The sequence below is a fragment of the Lepidochelys kempii genome, chromosome 6 (assembly GCF_965140265.1).
Source record: "Lepidochelys kempii isolate rLepKem1 chromosome 6, rLepKem1.hap2, whole genome shotgun sequence".
In the NCBI taxonomy this organism is placed as follows: domain Eukaryota; kingdom Metazoa; phylum Chordata; order Testudines; family Cheloniidae; genus Lepidochelys; species Lepidochelys kempii.
In genome coordinates this window covers 19,654,363-19,667,174 of record NC_133261.1, presented here as the reverse complement: position 1 = coordinate 19,667,174, position 12,812 = coordinate 19,654,363, and the positions used below count along the sequence as shown (strand labels likewise).

The 12,812-nt window shown below is 44.2% G+C and overlaps 1 protein-coding gene across 2 annotated transcripts in view; it reads left to right on the top strand.

Moving 5' to 3' along the window:
• Window positions 1-281: 281 nt before the first annotated feature.
• The window catches only part of LOC140912510 (NACHT, LRR and PYD domains-containing protein 12-like), a 181,199-nt gene continuing 168,668 nt past the window's right edge, over window positions 282-12,812 (top strand). The window contains exons 1-3 of one of the 2 annotated variants that reach the window (XM_073346997.1): window positions 282-589; window positions 8,481-8,519; window positions 9,997-11,728. In XM_073346997.1, coding sequence (XP_073203098.1) covers window positions 298-589; window positions 8,481-8,519; window positions 9,997-11,728 — 2,063 coding nt within the window. In that variant the 5' untranslated portion in view covers window positions 282-297. Of the gene's footprint in view, window positions 590-7,363; window positions 7,423-8,480; window positions 8,520-9,996; window positions 11,729-12,812 lie in introns of those variants that run through there. The other variant, XM_073346998.1, reaches the window with a different exon arrangement.

Below are 12,812 nucleotides of genomic sequence, written 5' to 3'. Positions count from 1 at the left end.
TTGTTTCCCTCCTTTATTAAAACGATTTTGCTAATCTCAGACTCTGTGCTTGTGAGAGGGGAAGTACTGCCTCTTAGAGGCACCCAGGAGGTGGTAGGGGGCTCGAGCCGGTTTTGCATTGTGTTATTGAAACGGAACCCCTAGATACTGAATCCGGCCCTTGTTGCTGCCAACTCAGACGGGCAGCAGGGTTACATGTATGTGTACTGAATCACCACCTCAACAACACTATGAGATTCATAAATAATTGACTTTTAATTCTCCACTTATTTTTCAGATTATTGGTAATATCCTGTGATGACTACAGACAAAAATATGAAAGAAATCCTTCTAGATACACTGGACAATCTCTCAGGGGAAAAGGAAGGAGATCTTGAAAGATTTAAATTCATCTTAGCAAATGCTGACTATGAAAAAAAAGCACCAATCCCCAAAGGTCAGCTACAGGAAGCTGACACTCGGATGAAACTTGTAGACCTCTTGTGTGAATACTACAAGGAACATGGTGCAGTGAATGTAGCTATATCGGTCCTTGAAAAGATCAGTCTCAGAGATTCTGCTGATAAACTCAAGGAGGCAAGAAAGAAAGGTAAGAAAACCTAATGTTCCTGCAACTTCTGAATCTCTCCCCCTTTTGAATATTCCCTGAAATGGGTGCAGGAGGAACAGCTACAATCTAATTATTAAAACTGGTTGGAAAATAGATCTATCTCATAAAAAATGTTTAGATTTTGAAATTTTGTTTCATCCCAAATTGAGACAGAAACTTAAACTTTTGAAGTTTTTCAAGAATTGAAATGTTCCAAAAAATGCTTCATTTTAAAAAATGTGAAATGTTTTCATTTTGACATTTCTATTTTTTTATCAAATATAAATATAAGGTCTGGTCTACACTGTAGCCATAAATCGGTACGTCACTACGTCGCTCCGGGCAACGTGGTCATGCCGACCTAACCCCCATGTACACAGCACTATGGCAGTGGTAGCCAACACAGCTACTGCCTCTCCGGAAGGCGGATTAACTAAGCTGACGGGAGAGCACTTCATTAAAGTGCTACAGTGGCACAGCATTGTAAGAGTAGGCATGCTCTGAAATGCAATACATTTTGAAAAGACAAGTCATTTCTCAATAAAAAATCAAAACGTTCTGTTACAAAAAATGTTGAAACAGCATGTTTCATCAAAATGCTCTTTCAACAAAAAATTCACCAGAATGGACATGTTCCCACAGAATGTTTAAATTTTGACAAACTGACATTTTCCTACAGAAAAATGTTCCATTGGAAAACTTTCAGCCCGGTCTATTAAGGACAGATTAGTAGATCTGAGAACAGATTCAAAAATCTGAGTGCTGGAATGCATCCATTTAGATCAATGTATGGTGTTTCATAGTGTCTGTGTGATTGGATGGCCTCTTTTCTTGCAGTAATTCTTACTGATATATCCACAGATTAGCTCCAAAGTAAATAAATAAAAACTCAAATATGGGTATTAAAAACCACAGAACAACACATCCAATACTGGTTAAATCTTACTCCACTGACAGGACAACTTCAGTATATTCCCTTTTGTTGTTTTATTTCTTGCTGTATTTACCCAATCTCACACAACTGCATGTAGCCCTCCCCCAAGACAAGAAGTGTAACCCACTACACAGGGAACAAAATACAACAATACAGACACCAACACCTGAAACACCACATCCAAAATAACAACGTAACAAATGGTGTCCTGTCCTGGTGGTGACAGGAAAAAAGGGCTCTAGGGAAGGAAAGGGTTAATAACTAATAAATGCTACAACATGAATAATACAATACATTCCCCACCTCCTGCCATTCACTACTGCACCACAACCCCCAGCTCCCTCCCCAGCTCTTTGCCCAGAGATTAGTGTAGCAGTACCACAAACATTGACCAGTTTAAAGAAAACAAAAGGGGACCTCTTATGATATTTTCACTCCTAGGTGGGGCAGGGCCCTCTCTTGGCACCTTGGATTGGAGTCCTGTGGAGGCTTCAGTTGGCTGGCACTGGTTTGGTTCTGTGCCTCCCTGCACACGGGTCTCCACAGGGCTGGAACTGTCTGACCGTGCGCTGCATCTCACAGCAGTTCAAAGACCCCCTTTGTGTGGAGTGGGAGTTAATGAGAGACTCCCTGAGCTGTTCAGTGTCTCCCCCAGCTCCTAATTCAGACAGCCCAAACTTGAAGCTAAAACCAGTCCCTTTGTCTCTGAGTCAGGCTGTCCCCTCCCACTGAGGGACTGAGTAGTCCTGGCTCATTACTGGCCCAGGAAACTGCCTCTATAAATCATTCCATACATCTCAAAACAGACTGAAAGGAATTTTACTGGACTATTCAGAAACATTCATCATTGTGGTGAGAACAAACTCTAGAATATAAATTTTCCTGCAAGTGGCCTGTGCCTGTTCTCGCTTGTGTGAGCTAGATGCCTCTGCTGCAAGCTCTTGGAGTCTTAGAGGAGCATGAGCAGAGAAGAAATAGGGTGTTGCTATGCTGGAAGGCATTAATGGATGCCATCAACTGACCGATTGCTATAGAGACAACTTCAGAGATTCTTCAAGCTGTTGCTATGCTAAATAGATGGCAGGGACTTCATGTGTTTCCCTTTCTTGGGTTTCCAATTTCCCCAGAAATCAATAGGGTTCCTGCCATTGATGTAATGAGCATTCTCTGAAATTTTGGGATTGGCTGCTGTAACAGGGTCGGGAGGGATGGCTACAGGAGAGTAATAGAAGGCAGATATATTAGCCCCAGGTTAAGTAGGTCCCTTTTCCCTGGGTAAGGTAACAAGGAAGGGTTTTTTTTGTTTTTTTTTTTTACATGATACCATTATGATTTATTATATACTTCGTTACAGGGTCAGGCCAGATGGCTACAGGAGAGTAATAGAAGGCAGATATATTAGCCCCAGGTTAAGTAGGTCCCTTTTCCCTGGGTAAGGTAACAAGGAAGGTTTTTTTTTTTGTTTTTTTTTTTTTACATGATACCATTATGATTTATTATATACTTCGTTACAGGGTCGGGAGGGATGGCTACAGGAGAGTAATAGAAGGCAGATATATTAGCCCCAGGTTAAGTAGGTCCCTTTTCCCTGGGTAAGGTAACAAGGAAGGGTTTTTTTTTGTTTTTGTTTTTTTACATGATACCATTATGATTTATTATATACTTCGTTACAGGGTCAGGCCAGATGGCTACAGGAGAGTAATAGAAGGCAGATATATTAGCCCCAGGTTAAGTAGGTCCCTTTTCCCTGGGTAAGGTAACAAGGAAGGTTTTTTTTTTTGTTTTTTTTTTTTACATGATACCATTATGATTTATTATATACTTCGTTACAGGGTCGGGAGGGATGGCTACAGGAGAGTAATAGAAGGCAGATATATTAGCCCCAGGTTAAGTAGGTCCCTTTTCCCTGGGTAAGGTAACAAGGAAGGGTTTTTTTTTTGTTTTTGTTTTTTTACATGATACCATTATGATTTATTATATACTTCGTTACAGGGTCAGGCCAGATGGCTACAGGAGAGTAATAGAAGGCAGATATATTAGCCCCAGGTTAAGTAGGTCCCTTTTCCCTGGGTAAGGTAACAAGGAAGGTTCCAGAACAATCAGGATCCTTCTGGAGATAATTAAGACTGACAGGCTGATTAGAACACCTGCAGCCAATCAAGAAGCTGCTAGAATCAATTAAGGCAGGCTAATCAGGGCACTTGTGTTTAAAAAGGAGCTCACTTCAGTTTAAGGTGTGTGTGTGAGGAGCTGGGAGCAAGAGGTACTAGGAGCTGAGAGTGAGAACACATACTGTTGGAGGGCTGAGGAGTACAAGCATTATTAGACACCAGGAGGAAGGTCCTATGGTGAGGATAAAGAAGGGGTTGGGAGGAGGCCATGGGGAAGTAGCCCAGGGAGTTGTAGCTGTCGCACAGCTGTTCCAGGAGGCACTCTAGACAGCTGCATTCCACAGGGCCCTGGGATGGAACCCAGAGTAGAGGGTGGGCCCGGATTCCCCCCAAACCTCCCAACTCCTGGTCAGACACAGGAGGTGTTGACTTGTACTGTTGGTTCACAAAAACGGCCAAACTGAGGGCTGCCGTGAAGCTCCAAGGCGAGCAAATCCGCCAATAAGTGCAAGACCCACCAGGGTAGAGGAGGAACTTTGTCACGCTGCCATATTCAAAAATTATCACATTACATACACACAAAAGGACAAAGAGAGAAATGCCTTTGAATTGAGTGTAAGGCCTTCGCAATCTCGACTATTAATATTCTACTACTGAGAAGTCCACTAAGAACTTCTCTCTTTCAAAATGGCTGCCATCTCCATCAGGACTGAAGTCCAAGCCCACAGTCAGGTGGCTATTTTGAGAAGGGCATCTATTTACCATTGTTCTCAGAGGGACTGAAGTCTCAGGCTGCGTTTAACAAATATGGGTGTTGGTCTCCCTCTCATTGGAAAGTGGGTTTTTTGGCAGCACTGCCACGACAGCACTTTCATGCCTCAAGTGTAAACAAAGCCGTAGAGAAGAATGTTCTGCACCAGCCTCTGCTGGCAGAAACTTTCAGTTATGAAGAAAGGAAAAAATATAGTCCAGAATATTTGTTTTCAAATATTACTTATTGCACTAGATTTACTCAACAGAGGAGAGAGTAAGGGGAAAACAGAGCTGTGTGTGGAAGGATACAAGAGGGGGAAATGAGAGTGAGAGAGTGTGTGTGTGAGAAAGAGAGAGGAAATGCGGGGTGCAGGAGGAAGGGTGAAACTGGAGCAAGTTTGTGCAAGGGACTATGGAGGACAGAAAGGAAGAGGATTTGGAGTATGCATGCAGGGGATGTAGGGAGGTGAAAGAGGCAGGGAACTTTTGGCACAGTTCTGTGTGAATCTGGTGATTCAAGGCATTTGCTAACCCAGTTTGACTGGACCATGTGCTCTGAGTGTGGAGTAGGGCAGCCAGAGTATGCCATTGAACCTGGCCTTAAAAATTAAATTAAAAAAGAATGTAAGGTTGATACTTTCTGTCTTCAGATTGGAAGGAGAATATGGAAGGGATGAAGACACTAGTGCGCATGAGAGCAGAGAGGGTGACAGCAGTGGGAGGGAAGGGGGAGCTAGTTTTTTTAAAAAAGAAATTCCATGATATGCCACCCTCAAACTTGGGCTAGTAGCAGGATTTGAACTCTGTCTCTATAAATCCCGAGCTCAGCTGGGACCTCATCATTTGAGCTATACTCAGAAATAGTTGTTAGCTTTTGACAAGGCTGAAGTATCAATACGTTTACTCTCTTGAGCTGCTTACCTGTGGGGGAAAAAAGGTCTGTTTAAAAAAATTCTGTCCTGCTTTATTATATATAAAGAAGGCTTGAGTGTTGAAAGTGTTTTTTGTTCAACTCAAGCTTCTGATATACAGTTGCAAGAAAAGATATCTTCAGAACTAATGCCCCTTTAATTATAGGACTGAGAGAGCTTCCAAACCACTTATCTGGACTTGCAGTGAGACCCCTGCCAAAATTGGGGATGACTAAATGCTGCAGTATTGAAATTTCTAAATATATATATATTTAGAAGAAAATCCCCACTTTGTTAACGTTATTTGTTTTGTTCTTTGTTGGGTTGCTTCCAACCCTTTCAGATTGTTTGTTTGTTTTTTATAATAATACCCAGCTCTAATATAGGGCTTTTCATTAGCAGATCTCAGTGCTCATATATCATTAAGAAAGACACTATGGCTATGTCTACATAGAAATGTAATGGGACTTGATTTGTGGGATTTGAGTCAGCTGACCCATGTCAAGGAACCCTGGGTTTGAGCACCTACACTGCATTTTAACCCTAGGTTAAGGATTTTCTGACCTGTGCTTGAACCCAGGACTCTGGCACCCACACTGCAGTGCACAGACCTGAGTCAAAGTAACCCTATCCCAGAGTCAGCCTGGTGCCCCCCCATCCCAGAGTCAGCACTCTAGCCCTACAAATGCGTTCCATTGTGGGGGAAAACTAATGCCCACCCTATTTGTTAACTGTAATGGTGTTGTTGATGGGATTCAGGTGCCCATAAGGACACATGAGTACATCAGCTGCATAATTAGCACCTTTGGCGGCTGTCTCAGTAGAATGACTGCAGTTTGTGAAGGCTTGATCCTGAACTGCCATCTAATCTGAGAACTGAGCTCTCCACCTCTAGGCTGCGTCACACTGGCAGGTAAAAATTCCCATGTGCTCCTGTTCTGTGCATAATTATGATGTCAGTCTCCAGGGCTGCCAAACTATTAAATGAAACTTTGCAATTCTTAATTTTTAAAAATGGGCTATTCAATTAAGCTGTTTTTGTTTGGGTTTTTTAATTTATTTTTGTCTGTTTTGAAGTTTGACATAAAATGACGGTATCAGAGGAAAAACACACCCCCACCCCAAGCTGGCTGCTGCCAGCTATGGACTGCTGCAGTGTTTCCCCAGGGCTTGGGGTGAAGTGTGCTCCTCCCAAGGATCCCTTATCCCTGCCCCCACCGCACCCCGGGAGGCAGAGATAAAGGATCCCTGGAGTTTGTGGGGAGGTTTTGGGACTGCTCCCACTCATTGCCCTCACAGTGCACGCTGCCCAGGCATCTCTAAACATGCAGCCCCAGGGAGGGCAGGAGGGGCCTGGGAGCAAGGGTCAGAGAGTAGAGTGGGACCAAGTGGCTGCCCTGCAGGGAAAGGATAAAGCCGAACATCCTGGCAGCTGGGAGCTGTCTCCCACCTCTCAGCTTTGTTCCTGGCAAGCTCTGCACAGCAGCAAGGAAGAACTGGAGCGAAAGCCGCCGCCACCACCATAGGAGTGTGATGGGGTGCACTAGGCCCAGAGGCCCCCTGCTGGAGGCCTCAGGATCCTGCCACTCTTGTGCTAGGAAAGGAGTAGTAGAGGAGTCCTCCAAACAGCCTAGAGTGGCTTCGGGGGCACAGCCAATCAAGGCACAGGAAGGCCGTCTAAAAAGGACCTGCAAAGCCAGACACCGGCAGTTCCTTGCTGGAGCCAGAGGACTGGCCAAAGGGAACTGCAGCACCATGGACAGATCTGTGCCAGCTGGGACTGGGGGAGCGAGCGAGAGAGGTCCTGGCTGGCAGCTTAGTTAAAGGGACACAGCGGCGTGTGGCAGTTATTCTTAGGGTCGCTAGGCTGGGACTTGGAGTAATGGGCGGACTTGGGTGCCCCCCATAGGCCACTGGGAAAGTGTCCTATAATTGGACAGCCATAACTCTCAAGAAGGGGATCTGAACTACGTAGTGGCCTGGCTGAAGAGCTGGGGCCAGAAGGGCGCACAGAGGATGTATCTATTGCTGCCAGGGAGGAGCCCTGGGGCTACGGCCTGATACCGGGACTGGAGCTATTTAAAGACTGAAGATGCACCCGACCAGAAGGGGCACTCGTGAGAGGTCAGTGCCAGGCCGATACAAGGAGGCTGCAGGGAAGGTTTGTGGCTGGTTCCCACTTACCATCCTGACCGTGCCACAGCTGGGGCACCCCTGCACACGCAGCCCCAGGGGGCTCGAGAGCAAGGGCCAGAGAGCACAGTGGGAACAAGCGACTGCCATGCAGCAAGGAGGAGCTGGAGCTGCTACCACTGAGGGAGGCAGTGGGGGAATTTTGGGGGCTGACTCCCACTCAGTCCCCTGACAGTGCGTGCAGCCCAGGCAGCCCTGCACATGCAGCCCCAGAGGGGCTGGGGGCAAGGGCCAGAGAGTGGAGTAGGGACCAGGCAGCTGCCCTGCAGGGAGGGGGAGCAGCAGGGCTCCTGGCTCAGCATGGCCAGGAGAGGGAAGACTCCCAACATCCCAGTGGCTGGGAGCTGCCTCCTGCCTGGCAGCTTTGCCCCTTGGTTCGGGGAAGCTCTGTGCAGCAGCGAGGAGGAGCCAGAGCAGGAGCTGCTGCCACTGGGAGAGGAGCAGGGATCATGTTAGGCCAGGCAGTAATGGAGCTTCCAGCTGCTGGGCTGGCTGCCTGCAGCGCTGCTCCTCTGCCACCTGGATCTCTGGGATACACCCAGAGGGCTTCCAGGACCCAAGGCAAGCCAGGGCTCTGTGCACACAGGAAAGCAATAGGGCTTGGATCCTAAGTCCCAGCTTAACACGGGCTCAAACCCTCCAGCCCTGCAAGGTCCTGGGACCCTAGATCTGAGGCCTAGGTTAGCACAATTGGTGCATGGACACAAGGGGGGTTAGACTGAGCCCAGGCTTACATTGCTGTGTAGACATACCGTACATGGCTACTACAGTGGTTTTAAAAAAAAGAGTATTGCTTCTGGTGGACGTTTTGAACAAGTCATTGAACTCGTGTCGCCAAAGAAATTCTCTTTGTCTGCCTCAACCGTGGGTTTACTAGGGAGCTTATTACTGCAGAGACCCCTGAATGAATGACTTGTCCCAACGTCCTGAACTGCGTGATACTCTGTGATTTTTGTTGCACTAACATTCATGTGAAATTTCTCTTTCAGCTTTGGGTCCTCAGCAAACACCTGAAACATCAGCAAATGGTATGTGACATTCAATAAGGAATTGCATTGCATGATTACCAGTGATTACCAGCATTAGGCTAGGTCAGCCAGACATTGGGTTTATTAGTAGAAATAATAAGTAACCCCTCAGAGCGCAGTCTCGTCAGATCACACCGGTTACGCAGGGTTGGATGGGGGATGAGGAAATGCCTGGGGAGATCTCCAGGAAAGAATCAGGGGCTGCAGAACATGGTGCTGGTGTGGAGCTCTTGTCTCAGAGGCAGGACTGAACCAGTGCAGCAGCATGATACTGGAAGGCCCTCTCCTGCTAGGGACGCCATCTTTTAAACGAGTCAAAATAACTAGAGGTCAACATTTGGGGTCACTGAAAGTGCTGTGGGACTTTTTAAAACCTCTGGGCCCTGGACAAATTTTAGGTTATATTAAGTTATATTCTTTGCACTGAAATTCCCACTACTGTTTCAGTTATACCTGTCATTCTCCATCACTTCATGCCCTACTTTGTTACAGAGGGCCACTGTGCGCTGTTAAACACTTGACAGGTTTCACCCTAGAGGTGGCTGCATTTCAGTAACTGATGAAGTGATTCTTATATATGTGTTTAGAAGTGTTATCTGGAGTTTTCAGAACCCCCAACAGGGGAACGTAACTATTTCACTCTAGGCAGTGTAAGGAATAAATCAACAGGAACACAGCACTTCTGTCTGATAGAACACGCTTACTTGCATGAATCTTATCTAAAACTGCAGTTTATTAGATTTAAGCACACAAATATAAGCAATAGGTTTAGAACATCCCAGATATTTACCTGACATCTAGAATGGTATTGAGTAATTAACATCAGGTTCACAGTGCCCAATTGCTCACGCACTGGGGAGAAAGGGTGTCAGGAAAACGTCTTTCAAGATGGTGTCAGAGAATTGCTTCCAGGTATGCTCTATTAGGTAACCTTTTATAACAGCAAAAACATAGGTCATAATGACCCCTACTGAATCAACACTTTTCCTCACTTTCAATAAACTTCTAATATGAGAGATGTCTAGATTCAAGTCTTTCCAACCACCAAAGTTTTCAGTCTTAGTTATTTACTTGTCTCTACTCTCCTCCCATTCTGATTAGCAGAAACTGTAGCTAGTTTTAACTTTGCTTGTAAAAGCTTGTCTCCAAATTAACCCTTAACTATGTGGTGTTCTATTTCATTAATTCATGGTGGCTGAAAGCATATAATATGGCTGCAGTTGGCTTGATCATATCCTGGGGGAAACACCCCTCAAATCCAGGGCAACAGAAGGTCTGAGCCTACACTTTTCTCTCACATCACTGATTTCAATGGGACCACTGATGTGAGTAAGGACTGCACCCGTAGTTAATTTGTGAGGGGATACTTTATGATGAAAGGTGTACTATAAATATACAGTAGCAGTATTATTGTTTAAATAGCTTTATTGTAACATTACAGTAATATCTAATGCTTCTTGTCTTGTCACTAACTCAGCTTACACAGTGAAGTATAGAGAACATATACGAAACAAATACAGCGCAATAAAAGACATGAATGCTCGACTTGGTGAGAATGTGAAGCTAAACAGCAGATACACAAAGCTGATCATTGTAAATGAACATCGTCACAAAAAGCAGAGAGAACATGAAATAATGGCCTTGGGACGGAAACATGCAGAAATCATGGCTGAGCATGCTAGTCCTATCACCATAGCCAATTTATTTGACTCTGATAAAGATGGACAGTCACCACAAATTGTCGTGCTGCAGGGAGCTGCAGGGATTGGAAAAACACTGACAGCAAGAAAGATCATGTTGGACTGGGCAAATGAAGAACTGTATCAGAGCAGGTTTGATTATGTTTTCTACATAAATTGCAGGGAAATTAACTTGGTCAGTGAGCAGGGAAGTGTTGAAGATTTGATTTTAAAGAATTGTCCTGATCAAAATGCACCAACTAAAGAGATTCTGATGAATCCAGAAAAACTCCTATTCATAATTGATGGTTTTGATGAACTGAGATTTTCCTTTAATCAACCAACAGGTAATCTGTGCTCTGATCCCTGTAAGAAGCAGCCAGTTGAAATCATACTGAGCAGTTTATTCAGGAAAGAAGTGCTTCACAAATCCTACTTAATAATTACTACAAGACCAATTGCCCTGGAGAAACTTGGGCAGTGTTTGAAAGATGAACGTTGTGCATATGCAGAGATCTTGGGATTTTCTGAAAATGAGAGAAAAGAATACTTCTACAAGTTCTTTGGGAATGAAGAACAAGCAAGAAAAGCCTTTAACTTTGTAAAAGACAATGAAATGCTGTTCACCATGTGCTTTGTCCCCATTGCATGTTGGATCATCTGCACGGTTCTGAAACAGCAGATGGAAGCAGGTGAAGATCTTGCACGAACTTCTGATACAATCACTGGAGTCTACATGCTCTATCTCTTCAGTTTATTAGAGGGTCACAGCAGCAATTCAGAAAAACAACAGGTACAAGATAACTTGAAGGGACTTTGCTCTTTGGCTGCAGATGGACTCTGGAGGCAGAAAATACTGTTTGAGGAAGAAGATGTCAAGAAACACGGCTTAGATAAACCTAATTCCCTCTTTCTGAATGAGAACATGTTTCAAAAAGGCATTTTCTGTGAACGTGTTTACAGCTTCATTCACTTGAGTTTTCAAGAGTTTTTTGCAGCTTTGTTTTATGTGTTGGAGAAAGAAGAAACGGTGAAAAAATCAGAAACTGCTATACAACCTGTGGAAAAATTGTTTGAAAAGTGTGGAAAATCTAGGAATTATTTAATGTTAACAGTGCAGTTCCTGTTTGGTCTCTTAAATAAAAAGAGAATGGAGAACATGGAGAAAAAACTTAGCTGCAAATTTTCACCCAAAATTAAAAATAATTTACTAACATGGGTTAAAGAAAAACCTTTTTCATCGTTGTTCAACTATGATAAATTGCCTTCTGATAAAGAGGAGATGATTTTCTATCTGGATTATTTTTACTGTTTGTATGAAATTCAAGAAACAGAATTTATGCAGAGTGCAATGAATCATTTCACTGAGCTAAAGTTTACTCATCATACCTTTACCAAAATGGATCAAATTGTTCTTCAATTCTGTATAAAGAATTGCTGTAACCTGGAGTCTGTTTACATAGAGAAGTGCAGGTTTCTAACTGAAGACCCGAATGAAGATTCCCCAGGACCATGCAAATGGCCACTTCGGTGAGTGTTATCTGAGATCTAAAAATATGTATGTAACTAACTTATTTTTTTTAAACATTGATTTTTTTTCCCCTGGGTTTTCATAGTTCACAAATGGCCAAATGGCCCACCATAAAAGTGACCCAATTTAGTGACAAACATTAAGACTGGGAAGGACCGTGCCCAATCCACCCCCAAACCTTAAAAGCATGGAAATAAGAAGTTAAGGGGAAAGACTTGTGCACTCATTTCTACCTTTATGTTGCCTAAACATTGTCAGTAATGCTGCAGTGCTCCATTTGGCTTTCACCTCCAACTCCAATAGCTACCAAAAGCAATATGTACCCCAACTTCATCACACTCACACTACAGTGCAAAACTCTATGGAGTGCTAGAGTGTGGAGCTGGAGGGAATGAGGGATGAAGAGGTTGTGGATGGCTGAGATCTTTTTAGAGATGGAGTGGGTGTTCTGGAGGCAGCAAGAGAAGAGGAGGCGAGGGTGGGAAAGCAAAGGGGTGGGCATAAGGTTAGGCAGGATGGCAGCAGAGGGGCCAACGTGGTGGTGTGGTGTGTGTGTGTGTGGGAGGCAGAGAAGGAGAGGATTGAGGGAGAGCCCAGGTTAGGGCAGATATCATCAGAAGTCAGGAGGCAGTTATGGATATGGGACCTATATCTATTTGGGCTGGTGGGAAGCAAGGGGAGATTAGGATGGAGTCAATAGAGCAGGTGGGAACTGTAGAGGGGTGAGGGAAAACAAGGAAGGGGAAATGAGGCCAGTGAAGGGGGAGAGAACAGCTACTGTGGTGCAGAAATGGCGGTGTAATAAAAACCATGGGTGATTGACAAGATTACAAACAGTAGCAACAACAAAAATTCAGAAGAAATTGAGCTACAAAGCTCTAACAAGTCTCTCTACGGAGTTTGCGCAAATGGAGATTTAAAACAAAGAACGAGGAGGACTTGTGGCACCTTAGAGACTAACAAATTTATTTGGGCATAAGCTGTCTTCTGACTTCTGATTTCAAAAGCTTATGCCCAAATAAATTTGTAGGTCTCTAAGGTGCCACAAGTCCTCCTCGTTCTTTTTGCTGATACAGACTAACA